The following is a 20,687-nucleotide window of genomic DNA, read 5'->3' on the forward strand; positions in this document are numbered from 1 at the left end:
AGAACACTTCCAGAGCTCAGATGGAGTGAAAGTCAGAAGAAAAATGTAAATTTGAAAGTAAAAATGAAATTTTGCAATATTGCAAGTGGAGCACTGTCCTTACCAATATAAATGAAGACAACCCATGTGGTTCCATTGTCAGAGCACAGAAAAAGACGTAAGAATGAATACATATATTTGGGATGATACCAAAGGTTCCCGTAGCCAACCTAGCCAAGTATCTTACACCAATATGTAGTAATTGTTTAAACTGAGAACGTCAGCAAGTACAGATCTGTCCCTCGTATGTACTCAAGCTTCCAGTAACTCACAGCTATCAACTTACTGAATCAGGTGGTTTATCCCTTGTCTTGGGTTGCAATATGTAACCAAAAATGCATATTCTATTTTCCACCTGTTGAAACCAGTTGGGGAGGTGTTTTCTTTATCTCTTGTATAACTCATTCCTCATAACTCCAGGAGGGAGAGGGTGGGTGCCTTCTGCTAATGGGCCAGCTGTTAAAACCAGGTGGAGCAATGTTCCTTATCTCTTCCATAAGCCATCCTCCCTCCAGGGGGATATCTTCTGTTAATGGGCCATTAAGGCTCACCACATGATTGATACAATTACATCATCCCATTGTGAGAAGCTCCACCCAGTGGGGAAGCCAACCATTCCTACCTAGATAAAAACTGAAACTCAGAAACACCAGGCAGCCTGCTTTCCACTGGATTCCAGAGGAAGACTGGACCTATTCTTGCTGCCACTGGACCTTCTACAGGATCATCTCAACTTCAACAGAACCACATCTCTTATTCCAGGAGGACTTATTTGGACTGCTTCCAACACCCTGACCAACAGGGTGTCAGGTCGTATTCTGACTCTAGGGTTTCTAGGATTTTTGTTTGTTTGTTTGCTTGGGGAGGTTTGTTTGTTTGTTTGTTTTTTGGGTGGGTTTTTTTTTGTACTGTTACATTTGTATTTTAATATTAATATTTTAATATTTTTAATAATGAAATGAATAATTTTAATATAATTTAATATTTTTAATATTTCTGTTCTCCAGACCACAAAGAAAGGAAGAATAGTTCAGCAATTCCAATATGTATCACATTATCCTGTTTTAAATTTGGTTTAGTCCTACAATAATTGGTGTCTATGCCTATATATTTCTGAATGTTCACGTCATGGAATAGAAAGGCCTAATCCCTGTATTGAGTTAAATTTCAATTTATTGCTATGAAATTAGGTGAGTCCTTGCTATGAGATGCAATCCATGCCTCAGAGGATTGTCTGAATTGATCTCAGAGCACTTGTTAAATATTTTAAGTCTTTCAATGATTCTTTTGCATTTAATACTTACAAGAGCCATATCCCACTGCAAATAGGTCCTTGTACTTTGGATTCCTGTAATGAGAAAATATATATAAGATTGCATTTATTATTAACCATGTAGTTCCACAGCAATGCAGTGTTTCACACATTAACTTCAGAGTCCATTCTCACAGGACTGTACTCACTCTGAGGGCTCTGCCATTTGACCATATGCATTAGTAAAATTTGTGACTAACTTGCCCAAACTAATGATGCACAGAAAAGCAGAACATCAGACGACCAAAACAATAGATGTAAAAGATAAAAAGACAGACATGTCAATCTCCAGCACTTCTTGGTTTATCCATTTCATAATTGCGGAAAGTTTACTTTTAAAAATGAGATCTTTGAGGAAAGCAAAAAAGCAGGAATATATTGGTTCCCATCTTCCAGTGGCAAGAATTAAAAGAGTTTCTAAATCAATAAAGTCACTTTCCCTGCCTGGTATTAAATTATAAGAGATGCTTCCAAAGACAGCTATCAGTTCATAAATTCATGATCACAACTACAAATCAGGAAGTGAAATTCCCTTCTGACCCAGTGAAGAGTGCATTTCCTGCAGCAAATACTGATAATGAGTAATTAGCCATCTACCATGTCTTCTGAAGTCCCTTTACCTGAAAAATATCTACCCTCTCCATGACCTCTTCTGTGGGTGGTAGGTTACTGTCGGTAGGGTTTCCATGGGACAAAGATCAGTACTGTTGCTATCCCTAAGCTCACACAGCACAACCAATGGGTAACAAATACATGAAATGAATATGTGGAAATTATCAAATGAGTATTTTCTCTGACTTGCTACTGTGAATAGATAAAATAAACCCACTTCTCTTTTCATTTCTCCTTTTCTATTTGGGCTAATACCTAGGCATCCTAATGCTCTTGCTCTTTTCACTAAATGCACCATCACTGCTAAAACTGAAAGAATAAAAATTGAATTAGAAAAGCTTATTCCATAAAGCAATTTGGAGTTTATAGAGGCATCTTTCTGTTATAATTTCCTGGAGACAATTTTAACAGCAATAAAAGCTACCTATTAAAGATGCTTTTTCTCCCACTTTTGCTTCCCATTTTTACTATTATCTCTAATTCTCACACGGCATGCTTGATACTCTCTTACATAATAGCACAGTGGCTTGAAAGGCAGAAGACAGCAATCCTGCTCTATGTCTCAACAGATTCTCCTCGTCAAGGCACAAACATGCTCACACAGACAAGTAAGAGGAGGCCTAACTGCAGGGGAGCACAGGGCAGGACCTGACTAGGTATGTCTCATGCAGTGCATGAACCGAGCCAGTTCTGAGGAGGATCAAGCACATTAAGAAGTGAAAGGACTCATTTGTGTTACCGGTAAGTGGGGTTTTTTCACAGTAATAAGCATAGCAATAATATCTCAGAACAAAAGAGAGTCAATTTGCAAGAATCAGATATCAAGTATTTGCAACTATCATGATCATATTTGGACTGACCAAATATGTAAAAGTGGACTGCAGAGGAAATGTCTACTGCACTGAACTGTGCAAGATCCCAGACACAAATACCTCTCTTGTCTGGAGGGGAAGCCATTTGAGGAGTGGCTGAGGTCACTTGGTCTATTCAGCTGGGAGGAGACTGAGGGGAGTCCTCATTGCAGTTAAAATGTCATTGTGGGGAGAAGAGGAGGGGCAGACACTGATCTCTTCTCCATGGTGAGCAGTGACAGAAATCAAGGGAATGGCATAAAGCTGCATCAGGAGAGAGCTACATCGAATCTTAAGAAAAGATTCTTCACCCAGAGAGTTGCTGGGCACTAGAGCAGCCCCGTATAGTGATCACAGCACAAAGCCTGACAGAGTTCAAGAAGTGTTTAGTCAACACTCTCAAGCACATAGGAGGTTTTTGGGGGCTGTTCTGTGCAGGGCTGATTCCCAGAGTGTACTGTTCAAAAACATGGCACACCTATCCCAGTTTTCCAAAAAAGGATTCCTCTTTGCTCTGCTAACTGTGTTTACTTTTCCTCAGTGTTGCACAGAGCCTGCTCTGCCTTCAGTTTCTGCTGAAGGGTACGAGCCTGTCACATTCAGCCTTGCACAATTTTCTCTGCAACCAGAAGCACCAGGCACATTTCAGTGCTGCCCAAGCAGCTGACTACTGTAATAAATCAAACCCGTGTTCCCAGAGAAATCAGCCCTGCCTCATAAGATCCCCTACACAACAGTGGAGATTAAATTTGGAATGAAGATACTTACCAGGAGATGGCAGTAACTGCAAGTTTCTTGGTTTTTTCATACTGGAACTTCCAGAGTGGGAGGAGGGTTCCTTCCTGGCCTCTGAATTCATCTGATGCATCCTCAAAATATTTAAAATCTAAACAAACAAACAAACAAAATATATACATATGTTTTCAAGGAAAAGGTCCCAGTATATAAATTGGAAATAAATCATCACAGTTCAGTGTCAGGGAAGATTTAAAAGTCGATCCATTATGCTCACACCCTCTGCACAACTGAATTGTTAGTGTAAAATCTGTCTCAGTTCTTAAGTCCTGACTCCAAACCAGTAACTCAGCCCTTTACATGCATTTTACGAAGTCCTCACACACATAGGAAGAATAAAAATCAAACTGATGATCAGCAGACAAAGGATTAACATGACAATAGAAGTCCAGAGCAAGATGTGAGCTAAGGCCATTCTCAGAGCTAGGCATGGCCCTTCAGGAGGAAGCTGAGCAGATTCTGCAAAATGACATCAAGACTGAGTATGCTGCCCTGGTTAGTATGTGAGCAGGGATCAGCTCTGCTCTGCCTGCTGTCACCAGCACCTGCATCCAGGAGTGAAGTACCTGCTGAGGGAAGGACGTGCTGCAGGGAGGGCAGTGCTCACCAGACCTGCTGTTCCCAGCCAGATCAGAGCAGGGCTAATGCGGCATGCTCTTTGCATGCCTATGGTCTGATGTACTGCTTGCCTTGTGTGAGTCAGCAGACTCCTAGACCTGATAATTTTACTTGTTTCTCTATTTTGTTCTGTTGTGTCTTGTCCTTGCTGTGGTTGTACATACTTATTTGCAGGACTGACACTTCAGACTTGAGTTAGAAGCACCTCTCGGTGGGCCATACCTTGTGCAACATCATCAAATGTGTTCAGGCTCACCATCCGTTCCGCTATTTTAGCAGCCTTTGCGACCTTGCTTAGAGAATCAACATGCTAAAGAGAAAAGAAAGGAGAAGAAAATGAAAATGTATTTCCTGTCTGTTTTACAGGTGCCTCAGACCTCATGTGACTGAAAAACTTGAGTCCTTTGATCCTGAATACACTTTAATTTGAAATGTGTCCTACCAGCACCTAATGATACAGTCACTTGAAAAGAAGTAATTGTTTTATTATAAATTTAGCAAGATGCCATCCACACCTGAGCTGCAATAACTTCAGTGCTTGTTCCTGATTTAGCTCAATACAGGTACTTACCCATAAAGGTAGATAAGAGTCTTGTCTTTCAAGGTAACTCCTGACAGGATGGCCTAAAAGGACATACATGATTCCTACCCCATCTCTCTGTGTAACAGTTGATCAGATTTGGTGATGAAATCAGAGGGGTTTGATCATGCATGAGCACTCAGTCATCTCTACCTGGAGAGCTCTAAGGTCTCATGCATTAAGTAAACGCCACAGGAATTAGGAGTCCTGCAGTCAATCACTGGGTAATTCCAACCTGATCCATTCACACATCCATGTACAAGAGAAGAAAAGAGAGCCCAGCAGGGGCTGTTTGTCCATCAGTAGGTGGCTGGTTTGTACGCTTAGCTGACCGAGCCTTGTGGCTGATCACCACAGCTCACTAAACTCCATTCTCAACTATTTTTTGTGAGTGTGCTGTCTATACTCTGCGTGTGTATGTATGACCACTAGTGGAATCCAAACTGGACTAGCTAAAAAGGACAAGAAGCCTGGGTGGCCAGCAGTGGGAAGGACAAAGCTTGAAAGTCCACTGTTGCATTGTGCTCTGTGTTATTTATTTTCATATTGTATTTTATGTTATTTCTTTTTGTTATAATGGTTTGTTCCGCAACCCCTGTTCTCCTGAGGAAATGTTATGTTCCAAGGTTTGTCCCTGCCCCTCTTCCCTGTCAATCCTCCCATATTCCTCCCAGTCCCCTCCTACGGGCCCTGCCTGTCATTCGATTGTTCCTCCTGGCTTCTAGAAAGTTTGGGTAAGGATATCGAGTAATAGGGCAGGAGCCAAGGAAGTTTCTCCCTTTATGTTCTCATTTGTTTCTTTAAATGTCCCTCCAACCCTGTTCCACTCCCACCCTGTCCCTCACTGGATATTGGTTTGTCTCCTCCCTTAGTCCCTCCCCTGCATTTAAGCCCAGAGCTCCTTGCCCTGGGCACTCTGCTGGAGTTGCTCCCCTGAAGTTCGGACCTTCCATCTGGGACTGAATAAAGACCTTGGAATTTGCCCTCCAGCTAAGTCAGACTCCTTCCTCTCTGTCTTCGGCATGGTCTCTCCCATGACAAGGGGAAAGCCCCCTTAGCTACTCCTCTGGTTCCCAGGATCCAGAGGAGTGTGCCCCGTCTGATCACAGTGCTGGGCTAGCTCGGGTGGATGGAGCCGCTGCTCCATGAGGGACACTGCGATAGTCCACAGTGCTGGACCATATAAATATGATGTCATCAGAGCTCTGTGCAATGATGTCAGAATGCCAAGGCAGATCCAAAGCGGTCTGAGAGCTTGCTGCTCCAAGTACCTGCTCCAAGTACCCCATCCACTACTGCTGCCCCAAAGCCCCATCAGTGTTTCAAAGCCTTTAATCTTCAAACCCCTGCTATGAACTGATGGCTGCCAGCACATAAGATTTCATTCATGGTGACAACACTAGAAAGAAACATGCCATCCTTGACACAGCTCAGAGAGGGCCCTGAATATGAAAAGAAAAAGTGAAATGGGTTGACCAAACTACACCACAAAGTCACAGTCAGAACTAGGAACATGTCTTCAGATTATGTGTGTCCAGCCCTCTGCTTCTTTCCTGGGCTCTGCAGACACTCAAGGGAGACTGAGTCACATTTGAAGAGCATAAAATTAATAGGGCTACACAGAGATGAGAGGACAAAAGAGAAAAAAAAAAAAATCTATAAACTGTTACATTCTTTATAAAGCCATGATTTCCTTACACCTCCAGTAATGTGCGCAGTCCTCTTTTCCCGTCCCAGAAAAAATTAAGTAGAACTTGAAACCAAGTTCAGAGAAAGGCAGCAGATCAAGGCAGGGGATTCTGCCCCTCTGCTCTGCTCTGGTGACATCCACTTGGATCTCTGCATCCACCTCTGGGGTCCCAGCACAGGAAGGACAGGGACCTGTGGGAGTGAGTCCAGAGGAGGCCATGAATATGATCAGGAGCTGGAGCCCCTCTTCTACGGAGACACGCTAAGAGAATTGGGGTTGTTCAGCCTGGAGAAGAGAAGGCTCCAGGGAGCCCCTAAAGCACTTTCCAGTGCCTAAAGGGAAACTACAGGAAATACAGGAAGTTACTATTTATCAGGAAGTATAGTGACAGGGTGAGGAACACCGGTTTTAAAATTAAAGATAGTAGATTTGGATTAAATATTATGAAAAAATTCTTAACTGTGAGGGTGTTAGGGCACTAGCACAGGTTGTCCAGAGAAGCTGTGGACACCCCACCCCAGGAAGTGTTCAAGGCCAGGTTGAATGGGGCTTTGAGAAACCTGGTCTAGTGGAAGTGTCCCTGCCCATGGTACGGTGGTTGAAATGATATGATCTTTAAGGTCCTTTCCAACCCAAACCATTCCATGAATTTATGATCCTATGATTCCACAATTTTATTTTTGGGGGTCAGTGGAAAGCAGGCTATAAATCAAAAAGAAGCAAAACAAACAAACAAACAAAACCTTTGTAAATGCAGAAACAATATATTATTGATTCTTTTCTGCAAAACAGGAAACTCTCCAGATGAATCAAAAAAGTTTTAAGTCAGCTAGTCAGCTTTTCTATCAGGTAGCTATGCTGTTAACAATACATCCATGGCTACATTTTTGACATTATAAGTGGATGAGAGTAAGTTATTTTCTCTTTGTATCCTGTCCTGTTTCAGAATTTATTTATTCTGTATGCTGCTGAAATAAATCTTCAGAGGAAGTGCTAGGCCTAATTTCTCCTTAAAAAAAAAAAATTCTTTTTGAAACACACTTTTTCACTTTAGGCCAATTCTGAGCTAGCTAGCCAAATGCAAGGAGACCTCATAGGATAACACTTTTTTTTGTTTGTTTCTGTACATAAGTTATTTTTAGAACAGCAATATTGTTAATTGAATCATATGTAAGATGCATAATGGACTAATACTTTGGGAAAAAATGTCTTGGTCTTGCTCTGGAATTCCTTGTCACTAATTGCCTCATACTTGATGCTCAGCAGCTGGCCAGTTGCAATGTGTGACTCCCATAAACTGAAGGATGAAAAAAAGCTTCTACTGGTGTGTAACTGCAACTGTAACTGGTGTGCAACTAGAATAGTCCCTAAAGAAAGAAGCACAGTACAGGGCTGTTGTCATTTGTTGCCCAGCCAACACCTGAATGCAAACACCAACTGTAAATCCCAAATAAAGTCCCCCAGCTCGAATCATGTCAAGCAGTTATTAAATTTCATAACTGTACTCATCTGCTCATTTTCACTCTTTGCTTTTAAATCTGATAAACTGCAAACAAAAAATTGAAGACAGGGGAGTCAGTAAAAACTCATGCACTCCTTGGGATGACCAGAAATAGGTAAACAATAACATGAAAGTTAACTGCATTCTAAATTCAGCTGTTATGTGAAAAATAATAGTAGCCATCATCCAAGAGCTTCCAAGTGATATTTGTGACCCTGTCTCACCAGGCACACCTCAGACAGGAATAATGCTACTGTGATATCAACAAGTGAGACAGAACCTCACATAATTCAGGAATACACATTTCTCTATTAAATACAAATTTTGTTTGGACTTCTTAGGACAACAATCAACAACCTCTGTTTCAGAGGAGATTAGAGACTGTTCCACTGCAGAAAATTCCTGCTTTAATTTCCCACTTCAATTAATTTAATTTAATTTATATTTTAATTTTTACATTTCTAATTGGCTGACATCATCAGTATTTCTGTTGACACTATCCTCTTCCTTAGTAATTCTCTCTCTCTGTTATTCAAATCAGAGTCCCTGCCTACCTTTGCATTAACAGACAAACATGCTAAGATTTTCTAGTGTTGTATATTCAAGTTTTCAATTTCTTATATATTCCATATATATATATCTATGCAGGTTTGCAAGCATCTTTGAACAGCAGTGATCCAAATCACATATTCCTGTTCTACTCCTGAAAAGGTATCAGCCCACCTTACATAACATAAATATTTTCTCTGTGATAAATACATCACGGGGTAAATTCCAGCAAAGGACTTGTCTCTCATAGCCACATCACTACTCCCCAGCCAACATGGAGCTGCTGGAGAAACACACTCATGTTTCTCCCAGTCATTACAGACTGTGAGCCTGCTCCTTACCAAAGATTGTTTTCATACTTCAAAATGAAGTCTTCCACTCCACCAGTCCCTCCCAAGCTATATCAACAAGTTTTCTGGTCCATCTAATAATTGCCTAATGGAAGTAGAGCAATAGTTTACAGAATTCCAGCTAGATTACCTTTCCTTTGCTTTCCCTATTCAAGAAAAACAAAACTTGCTTTTCATTAAAGAAAGAGATGAGATTATTTGGACACAGTCTACCTTTGGTAAATATGTGCTATTTTATTCCCTTTCATATTTAATCCCTGTTCTGTATTTTTTTCCTCCTTATTAATTCTGTTGCCTCATGTGCTGATAAAGGTCAGACTGATGGTAACACTTTTACCTCTCTTGTATACAACATGTCCTTGTTATGATCCAATCACATTGCTCCACCCCTCTTTGCATAGACTCATTCAAAATCCTTAATGTCAGACTTGTGGTTTCATGCCTTACCATCTCAGGGTGAGAGGAGCAAGCCTGCATTAATTACATTAAGCTCTGCCTCAGATACTGTAATTTCTAAATTAATTCAAGAACATAGGGAGCGTTAAGGATCAGACCAAGCATGTCTCCGGGTCAGGACTGTGGAATCATAGAATCATTTGGGTTGAAAAAGACCTTTAAGATCGTTAAGCATCCTCCATGTAAACAGAGCCATAAACAGATGGTACAGGAAGAGAAAGACAGGCAGATACAACACTTCTGCCTAGTTATCTCTGCTTCCAGATATTTTCAGCTCAGCAAATTTCATATCATTCCACTTTGGCATTCTGTATTATCCATGGTCTGTGTACTACCTTGACTAAATCCAGAGGAAAAGTTCCAAAAGTTGTATCATTGCTATTTTATGTAGCACAGTCATTCCCCTCTTGTTCCATTTGAGTGAGTGGAACATGGAGAGATTTCTAGTTCTTCATCACAGTCTCCAGTCAAGTACTTCCTATTATTCCTACTTCTATTCCCTCATTCATCTTCTTTACAAAATTCTCACCCTTCCTTCTGTTGAAATCCTTGGTTATCTCCCTTCCTTTCCTGTTGGCTGCCTCTATCTTGTTTTGCGAAACCACGTCTTGCTTTTCCTAATTCTTCAGTGCAATGCACAGCTCCATTTTACTCCTTTTCCCCTAGTAAGAAGCTTGTTTCAAGAACTGTCAAGGCTCTCCTCTCCTCTCCTCTCCTCTCCTCTCCTCTCCTCTCCTCTCCTCTCCTCTCCTCTCCTCTCCTCTCCTCTCCTCTCCTCTCCTCTCCTCTCCTCTCCTCTCCTCTCCTCTCCTCTCCTCTCCTCTCCTCTCCTCTCCTCTCCTCTCCTCTCCTCTCCTCTCCTCTCCTCTCCTCTCCTCTCCTCTCCTCTCCTCTCCTCTCCTCTCCTCTCCTCTCCTCTCCTCTCCTGTCCTGTCCTGTCCTGTCCTGTCCTGTCCTGTCCTGTCCTGTTCTTTCATGGATCACTTCCTTTCTCTCCCAGTCATGCACTACTTTAAGCTCTTATACCACCAGTATTGTTTTCTATTTTTATTCAGTACATTTTCAAATCCTAGTCTAACTCCTACCATCATCTCCAGCTGTAGCTCTAGCTCTTCAGTCTTCTCTTTCATGCCGTCCTACCACAGCAACAGCTTCCATGGGGGATCCACTTGTGGTAACAGCCACTCATTTTATCGTCTTCTTTCCTTTGGATTAAATCTGGTACTATCTCAGCAGCTAACATAGTTTTTCTTGCTAATACCTAACCTGACCAAAACAATGGTGGAAATTAATTGTGTCTTCTAGCCATTGCAGTTTGATCCAGATCAGCCATGTCTCCTGCTTGATGTTCCACAGTTCCCTTCAGCAATGACCAATCACAGCTTGGCCTTAAAAAGTGCTCTGGTAAAGCACAGGAAAGCTGGAAAAGCTCTGTTTCAGTTAGCATGGTGTAACTCATGTAACATGTGAGTTAGCAGCTCCACAAAACCTACTTCTCCATTTGTCATCCTGAGGCCAGAAATACAGATTTTGATACCATCAACCTTTAATTTCCATATACCTACATCTGAACAGACATAATGATTGTTGTATGTCTGATTTGAGCCTTGGAGTATTTCACATTGCATTTTTCCAGGTAGTCAGTGAAGAACTCATCAGGTTTTTCATACACTTCAGGTTGGTTGACCAGCCTCATAGAGGACCTCAGTTTGGGACACTGGCTCTGCAAAAAGAAGCTTTTCCTTTCACTTATTCAGTGCATCAACTTTTTGGCTTCCCTTCAAGTCCCCTGGAAAGTGTTAAACATGAAAAGCAAAACACCAAAGGGACAGATACCACGAGTGACTGGATTTCAGTTTCCCACTGTTGTCATTGAAGTGGGCACCAGGTGTTTTACAATATGGTTTCACTTTATTTTAATTTAATTTTTAGCAGTCCACCCTTTAAGCCTGTAATTGCAATGTTGACTTGAGGCTTAATTCTCCAAAACATACTCAGGTGAAAGGTTTACTGGTTCTCAAAAGGACTGTGAATTTCCATGGCACAATTCACAGGAAAAAGCCCGTCAGAACATCCCAGTCTGTTTATACTGTAAGCTTTATGTTGGCACAGTGCTGCTTCGTGGCTAAACCAGCCAAATCCTCTGCAGTCATATCAGCCATATGGTATGAAAAAGCTAAAGCCAGCTTCAGGAGTCAGCTGTTATTACACACATACACACACATACACACACATACACACACATAGATACAGATATCTACGATATATCTATCTATATCTATATCTATATCTATATCTATATCTATATCTATATCTATATCTATATCTATCTTACTTATATTGATATGTCTATACCTATTCTACGAGCAAGTTATGAACTGATTTCCATGATTCTGTATCTTGTTCTTGTCATTACAGAAATTATTTCAGTTTGCCTTCAAAATCATCTACCTTAGACGGGGGAAGAAAGAACCAGCCAGTTAAACCAAAACAGAAAACTTCCTGAACCCCTTGAAAATATTTCAGAACATGAAAATCTTTCAGGGTTGCCATATCATCCTATGCATTGTACATTCAGTGTTTGAAGTGGGATGATATTTTTAGGATGGGGATACTGTCACTTTGGTGGAATGAACTGTGTCATTACCACAAGGCACACCTAGGCTACTTCTGACTCTGAATTAAGAATCAGTATCACCCTCACAGCAAGGTCATAGCATCAGCTCAGAGCATGGCAGGTTTCAGGACACCTGATATTCTGAGAAGCATGCCATTTACATATCTATAATTAGAAAATGTATAAATTGTAATTCTATAAAATCATTAAAAATCAAAATTAAAAAATAGTGGAAAGTGTTTTATTACAGTGCTATATTTTGAAATAATCCTAAATTTCAGTGCCTTTCAATTGTATGTAAAACTATCATCACTTACATTTCTTTGAAAAATCACAGGGTGTTTCTACCTTTTTAGTTCTTTTATCCCTCGCATAATAATCAAAAATGTGACAGAAACGTGCACAAAACCCAAAAGCTATATAACTCATTTGGAAATCAGGTTTGAAAATAAGATTATGCAAAATGAAAATCCTGTTTTATACAGCACAACAGAAATCCTGTTTTGGGAATACAATTTCTAGAAAAAACTAACTTTTGTATTTCCTAAAGGTATTATTTGCCTACTAAGACAACAAGCTACACAGCTAGTATAACTTGCTTTCACCTGACTTGCTCTACAGATGCACCCATCACCATTTTAAACAGCCTTTTTCCCCACATAATGAAACATACCGGTGGCTCCACATAGGATAACTTTCTTCCAGTTTTCTTATCTTCTTTCTTTACTGCCACAGGTTTTGCTTTTTCTTTTTCTTTTGCCTTTTCTATTCTCTCAAGTTCCTCCATATAGGCATCATAGATATACCACTAAGAGACAGACAGAGGCAGCATTTATCAGGACCTGATCATATTCCTGAGAGCAGCCACAAAATCATCACAAAAATAACAGTCATCACAATAGTACCACTACTGCTGGAATTAGCTGAACATCTGTCTTTTTTGCCCAACAAGTGAAGAGTTGAGGTCCAGGATTTTTAAAGCATGATGGGGCATGTCTTATTTTAAGAACACATTACTTCATTCTTAACAATTTCCTTCCTCCAACACTCCAACACTCTACTTACTGCTTTCACTCTCCATACCTTTATTTTTGCAGGACTCTGTGTTTGGCTAATTTACCATAAAATGCTTTATGACATTTCTCATGTGGTGTTGGAAAATTAAATTATAGCTGCTTAACACAATTTAAATTTGGACTCCAACCCTGCAGCATATAATCAAATGGAATCTGAGAGCAGTTTTACATCTTCTGCTATGCCACATGCCACACATCTCTTATGTGAGTAGATCCAAAAATAATTTCTCTTAAGAATTATTCATTGTTATTGAAATCCTAGTATTGTATCTGAAGTAGGTTTATTTCTTTCAGGACAAAACAAAAGGCAACCTAACACATTAGCTAAGAATAGGGAGTATGATTCAAACATAGAATATAGACTAGAACATTAGAAAAAAGGTCGCAGAAGTCTTACCCCACCACCCGTCCCCCCCACGCCCCTGGATTGTGTAAATTTGCAGGCAGAAATGAGATGGAAAGATGTTCCAAACATCAGGGAAAGGACAAAGAAGATGAGACAATTATGAGAAGGAGTAGGATGGAAAAGTTTGGAATAGGAAATTTGTAAGCATAAGAAAGAACATAAAGGAAAAAGAGCTGAAGGGAAAAAAATAGTTTATTTATATTAAACTATTTTAGACCCACTGAAAAATTCAACAATACAAAAAGAAATCAGTGGACAACTTTTTCTCTTAGCTTTCAAACATTTAATGCAAAATCTTAGTCATGGGCCAATTATCTTAAAGACCTCTGTTCTAAGTCTCAGGACATCTCACTGTCAGAAAAAGAAAAGGGAAGAAAAATCCAGCTGGAGGGAGGGAAGATCTCAGGCCAATTACTCTGTAATTTCAAGTTCGGGAATAGAATAGATTATAGTTTTTAACCTCCACGCCCCTTTTAATCATTTTCCTATAATTTTTTAAGTTGCTGCCACTACGTTACAGTATCTTCTCTGTGTTCCTCTGCTCACTGGTAACAAAATGATGTTCTCAATTCCAGGTCGATACACCAGCTTGAAACAATGTTTATATCTGTGACAAACCAATTACATTCTACAAATATCTGAGCATTAATCCTCAGAACTGGATGGATTCCCTTTTCACTGAAAGCTGTAACATATTTCTTGTGTGAAATTTCATCCAAAATAGGGGCTTTTTTACATTTTTAAGGGACACAGAAAATACTACAGAGCCTTTCGTCATGAATAGATAGGCACATTTCTGCTACATAAAACAGAGTTAAGTCTCTTGCAACAGGTCTTCCATGTTCCTTATGCTGTAGTTCTCACTTCATTCAGCTTCGGGCTTTAGAAACCTGTTTTTGCATAGACCTAAACTCAATCAAAGTAAAACCCCAAGTGCTGCATCTGCCAAATTCTTAACAATACTCTAAGAGAGAGCTATGTCCCTAGGGCAGCCAGTACCCTGCAAGCTGCAGCCCACCTCTTGCTGAATCCAAAACTATTCTCACCCTGTGGCTTCTCCATTTCCAGTCACTTAAGACTCTCTAAAGCAGACAGGTCAGGGTGGCTGACAAAAAATAAACCAGTGAAAAGCATCTAAACAGAGACACTTAGCATTAGAAATATAAACAATGAGCAAGTTCACCCATTAAAGCAGAAGACAGGGTCATATTAGTCTGTTGTCAGATTCAAAGCATAGATCAAAGCCACAGTAAAGGAATTCATTCCACTGCAAGGAATGCAAACACAGTAATTCTGTTTTAACTTTCTCACACCTCGATTTCCAAAATCTAAAACAACTTTAAAGATAAAAAGGAGATAGAGGATATAGATATACCTGGTTAACATTTTCTGAGAAAGTTTCAAAAGGTGCAGGGTCAGTTTGATAGCCTTTTTCCTGAAAAAAGAAAAAAGCATGAAGAAGCATAATCTCAGCATTGAAGCCATCTGCAGTGACACAGTCCAGCTGTGGAAACAGTCTATATGACTATCTTGATACCCAAATGACTCCTAGGGCACTGCACAACACTGTTGGTGATCATGCAGCTACAAAAAGATTTTGTTATGGACCAAAATAATGTTCACAAGACCTTCTGATTTTTCCCCACATACTTCAAATATTTCAGTAGTTAATTTTGAAGGAGTTAATTTTTTAATCACCTCTACCATTTGAAATGTTCTGGTACCAATTATGATACAAGTTATGACATCCTACCAAATTTGAGAAGTTTTTCCTATATATTAAAAAGCCAATTGGATACAACAGTCAGATCAAAAAAATTAAACAGAACTAAACTTATAAACAATTCAACTGATGCTACTGAAATAATATTTTTACCATACTTACATCAATATTCTGAAATAAATTAATATATTTCTGTGAAATATTTCTTTAAAAGAACAGCATCTTCTTTCAAAAAACTCTCATGTCAGAACATCTTTAAGAAGCTGCCTGTAGCATTTCCCTGACCTCTGAAATGAAGATATCTCAGAATTCGAAACTGCACATCCTGTACAGCACATAGCAGTACTATGCACCTATTTAAGGCCTATACTCTGCTTTTAAAGGGAGAACCATACAGAAACACACAAGCTTCTCCCAGTAAAATCATTGGGAAGAGAATATGCAGATCTGGGAACAAAGAAATAGGAAATTCCACAGCCTTCACTTGGATTTTTGAATGATGCTGAATCTTAGCTCAAACGTCGTAGCAAGCACCCCACTGCTGGACAAACTCTCCTGAGATCTTCTGTTTCCAACCAGCACAGTAACTCATATATCTCTCTGCATCCATCATATGTAAAGACGTCTAACTCTAGGTGTAATGGCTGTAAGACAACAGACAGACTTTCCAGGAAAATATGCACTCCAATTGTAGCAAGAAAAAAGCATTTTCTCTCTGAAACTTGTATCCCTGATGTAGGAAACTCCTTTTTGAGCTCTCCGTCAGGAGTCTACATCACCAGGATTGCTCAGCCAGAAGGCCCCATGAAAACATGGTCACAGGGAATGGCTGTAGGTTTGGCAAAATGCTTAGGGAAGGAACATAAGGGTTTGGGTCTATCCTTACTGGAAAGTGCATGCAGAGTGGGAAGGAGACGTACCACGTGCAAGAAGTACAGATTTGTCACACATAAGTTGGTTGCTCTAGTACCCATGCTTAATACAAGCATACACATTTGTCCTTTCAACATATGGGCACTTATATCTCTGCTCCATTAATAAGAATTGAAGTACAACACCATGAAAATACACAGTGACAAACAGAAATTGCTTTCACACATTTCAAGTACTCAGTTGCTACCCTAGCACTGCTCTGTACTTTTTCAGATGAGAAAATAGACACAAAAAATATCATATCCTAGTACAGGCTTAAGGATTTACAGTAGCATCAAAACTTTTTGTAGGCTGTCCAAGAGTTCATGAGGCAAGAAATATTCTGTCTCCATTTTCATCACACCAAATGTTTTACCATAGTACAATTTCTATACCTTTTTCCTAATAGTATTGACAGATCACAGGATATGACACAAACACAGGTGATCTGCATGCTCTCTCAAAGACAGATCCTTCAAGTCACTGTAAGTGTTACAGTGTGTTAATTGGGTTTATATTGTGTTTCATTGGGTTTGTTCCCCTTGGAAACTGTACCATGTAGTGGCCATCCTCCCACACAGGCATGTAACCCAACTCTGTCCCACTCCCACCTTGCCCCTGATTGGGTAGTGGCTTGTCCCTGCCTCTAGGCCCTTCCCCCCGGGTAAAAGCCCAGGGAGAGGGTGGGGTGGGCTCTTTTTGCCTGGAAACGGGGACAAGGAAGGAGCTAGCTACTAGCTCTGGACTTGCCAAGGGGCTGGAACCCAAATAAGGCCTTGATTCTCCCCTGGAAAGAGCAGACTCTCTTTCTTTTTGCCATCAACAGTCATCTGGGTCTCTCAAAAGAACTCCCTCAGCTGGTGCCCAAACGTGGGGCTCGAAGCCACAAGGGGCTCCCAGAAAGCTAGAAGAACCATGTGCGGAGCACATGGCTGAGGAACCTCACACAGGCATGTGAGTCCTGAAATGCAGCCCACCCACGCAGAGACACAGACTCGTCAGGCTTGGCGTTCACTGTGGAGTCTCTGAAACTCAGGATTCCACAGGCCAGGGCTGTAGTTTTTCCCTTTGGACTTAAAAAACCCAGCAGAGTGCTGTGAAGAAGCCCCCCAAACGGCAAACTGGCCCCAGAGAAGGTGACCACATGTTCGTGGAAACCTGACCCTGGGAACCGAGACTGGAAACTCTTTTTGCACCAAATAAGCTCCCCGGAATTTTGGGAAGCTGCTGCAAAAAAATTGTCTCAATCAAGCTCCCCTAATGATAAGGAAAAAGCAAATTTTGCTCTTTGGAGCGTGCAAATTTTATTTGCATTCCAAAAACAAAATGAAAAGAAAAAAAAGCCAGTTCTCTGTGGATTTTCCCCAGTTTCCTCAGCTTCTCCCTATCCCAACCCCAAAATCCCTTCCCCAAAATTGGATATTCCTTGAGAAACCCCTAAACTTTCCCCAAACTCCCTTCTTCCCCAGTTTGTAAACCCTGGGTTCAGCTTACTTTTGCTGGCAGTTCAAGTGCACAAAACCCCCATCTTAGTGAATCCCAAACTAGTCTTAGTTCAGAAGGGGGGTCACAAGATGGAGGGGACTCCTTTGTTCCCCAAAATGGCCGAAGCCATGTGCTCTCGAGTCACGAGGAGCCTCTCTCTTTGTCTGTCCCTCCTCCCCACAATCCTTTTCACAATCCCTTCCTCTCCCGAGACCCCTCCTTCCCTTGGGTGCTGCCCCTGGCACTGCCCTCTGCTCTGACTCTGCCCCCTACCCTCAAACCTCCGCCCTCCGACTCCTCCCCGTGTGACTCAAGCTTCCAGCCCCTCCCTGCCCCTTGTTCCCACAGTTTCCCTGCCCACAGTACCAGTTCCCACACCCTGGAGGGGAGGTGGGGGAGAGCTGGGAACCCGGAAGTAGGAAGTGATCCCGGCTTTTCTGCCACCCCTGTCACATATCAATGGTCAAAAAGGGGGGGTGCTGTGCACAGTAATTGGGACCCCTTCCCCCAACAAGCAATTCAGGATTTATGCAAAGCTCAGGCCAATTTTGGACGTGAAACTGAATACTTTCACAGCCTTTTAAAAGCAAATTTAGCAGGGAATCCTATTGTTCCCTTTGACCTTCGGCAGCTTTTTTCTTCCCTCCTTTTGTCCACACAGTTTAGGCTTTGGGACTCTACATGGAAAAAAATATTAAGAGATTTACTTCTGGAGCTTTGGCAAAATCCTGAAACAGCTGTCGATAATAATAATTTGCCAATTCAATTAGAACATCTATGTGGTGATAATGAATGGGTCTCAGCCCTCAAGCAGGCTCAGAAAATTCCTTTAGCTGTTTTGGAGCGCATTAAAGATGCTGCTTCCAAAGCATTCTTTTCAATCCAACCCGATGGGCCTTTCCAACCTTACAGTAAAATAAAGCAGCTTCCATCAGAACCTTTTATAGCATTTGTGGAGCAATTAACCCAAGCTATCGAGCTACCGGTTAAGAATGAAGGAGCCCAAGAACAGGTCCTGGAGGAGATGGCACTGACCAATGCAAACAAACATCGCAAGGCAGCTATCCTCAGCCTGCCCATGGAACCATCTCCAACCTTAGATGACATGCTCCACGTGTGTACCCAGAAGGTTCCCTTCATGACAGCTCACCTAAACCACAGCTCCAGAGATGCATTCAGACCACCGCAAAGAGCTGCCGCAGTAGACGCCATGCCCCCAGTGCCTGTGCCACGGCCACCACCCGAGAGAAGAATGACGTGTCTCCTGTGCTGTCAGGCTGGACATTGGGCATCTCAATGCCCTTTAAAGAAGCCATTTCTGGACTTTCGGGACAATGGGGGCAGGGGGTCTCAAAGGTCCAAAGGGGATTTTTCAAATAACTAAAAAGTGAGTGCTGGCTTGCCCAGCGTGCTGACATAAATGGGGCAAGTCCGAGGAGGCGGGATGAAAAACTAGAAAATGCAAATGTTAAATTAACTAATCCCTCTATAACCAGTTCTGCTTTTCAGCAGAAGTCACCAGATATGACCCTTTCAGATCATGATGTGAGCAGACCCTGTCTAACCACAGAGTGCCTCCAAAAGCCTTTTAGGTTGCAACTGACAGAGTCCTTGCACCTAAGTGACACAGACTGGCATTTAGATTCATTAGATCTACAGGTGCCAGGCTCCTGGCAACATGTTGGCAGTAAGTATGTCATCCTTGGGGACACCAGGTACACACCGAGAGAGATCAAGATCCTTCCGGGTCTTGCCTCATCAAACCCTAAACAACTAGTTCTCTGGCTGCGCTGTGTCCGTCCACCTTTGTTTCTGCCTAAGGTGCAGATAATAGCTCAGGCAATTCCAGCACCTGACCTGTTCCCTGAAAAAGACAGCACAAGGAACAAACACCTTGAAGTTTGCCTCACACGAGTTATTGGGAGGGACAAACTCATAATAGGGTGTGAGGTCTGTCACGGTGGGGAAGTAGTAAACCTCAAAGGGGTTTTGGACACAGGCGCAGACGTAACGATTGTATCAGAAAGGATGTGGCCCTCACCTTGGGAACTGCAAAATGTGTCTGGGCATGTAGAAGGTGTAGGGGGGATGAAATGGGCAAAACAATCAAAAAATGTTGATCAAATTAAGAGGCCAAATGGACAATTAGCTACATTGGCTCCATTTGTTTTAGAATATTCAGAGCTCTTGTTGGGTAGAGACCTGATGGCCCAGTGCGGGGTCACGATTAGCATTCCAGATGCCCCCCTGGTTTTTCGGGCTGCAGCCACTGAAGAGCACCCTACCCAGAAACTCAATTGGAAAACTGATTCACTAGTCTGGGTAGAGCAGGGGCCGCTCAGTAAAGAAAAATTGAAGGCGCTTCAGAAGCTAGTGGATGAACAGCCAGCTAAAGGCCACATTGTGGAAACCACATCTCCATGGAATTCCCCAGTCTTTGTTATAAAAAAGGCAAACAAAGGCAAGTGGTGGCTCCTCCACGATCTCTGTCAAATTAATAATGTCATTGAGGACATGGGTTCTCTCCAGCCAGGGATGCCATCCCCAGCGATGCTCCCTCAAAATTGGAATTTGGCAGTTATTGATATCAAAGATCATTTTTTCCAGATTCCTCTGCACCCTGATGATGCCCCACGTTTGAGGTCCCTACGCTCAACCGAGAAGTCCCAAGGAAAAGATACCACTGGAAATTTCTTCCCTAAGGGATGAAAACCTTGCCGTCTATTTGTCAGTGGTATCTCTCTTCCCTGCTGTCCCCAGTGCGCGCAGCTGTAGGAGAAGCCATCATCCTGCACTACATGGATGATGTGCTTGTGTGTGCCCCCAATGATGACTTATTGTCGCACATGCTTGACCTGACAATCGATTCTTTGGTCGCTGCAGGGCTCAAGCTTCAGGAGGAAAAGATTCAAACGATGCCACCTTGGAGGTACCTGGGTCTGGAGATTGGTAAGTGGACCATTGTGTCACAAAAATTAGTTGTCAAAAATAACATCAGGACCTTAGCAGATGTCCAGCAGTTATGTGGGTCCTTAAATTGAGTAAGACCTTGGCTAGGTCTGACCACAGAGAACCTAGACCCCCTCTTTAATCTTTTAAAAGGGGAAGAGGAGCT

The 20,687-nt window shown here is 41.7% G+C and overlaps 1 protein-coding gene across 1 annotated transcript in view; it reads right to left on the bottom strand.

The window, feature by feature from the left end:
* Window positions 1-20,687, bottom strand: part of DNAI1 (dynein axonemal intermediate chain 1) — a 139,090-nt gene that overhangs the window by 95,985 nt on the left and 22,418 nt on the right. The window contains exons 8-12 of the mRNA XM_040089974.2: window positions 14,828-14,887; window positions 12,644-12,778; window positions 4,450-4,537; window positions 3,583-3,700; window positions 1,344-1,387 (exon numbers count right to left, since the gene is read on the bottom strand). Coding sequence (XP_039945908.1) covers window positions 1,344-1,387; window positions 3,583-3,700; window positions 4,450-4,537; window positions 12,644-12,778; window positions 14,828-14,887 — 445 coding nt within the window. The remainder of the gene's footprint in view (window positions 1-1,343; window positions 1,388-3,582; window positions 3,701-4,449; window positions 4,538-12,643; window positions 12,779-14,827; window positions 14,888-20,687) is intronic.

The sequence above is a fragment of the Hirundo rustica genome, chromosome Z, assembly GCF_015227805.2.
Source record: "Hirundo rustica isolate bHirRus1 chromosome Z, bHirRus1.pri.v3, whole genome shotgun sequence".
Classification (NCBI taxonomy): domain Eukaryota; kingdom Metazoa; phylum Chordata; class Aves; order Passeriformes; family Hirundinidae; genus Hirundo; species Hirundo rustica.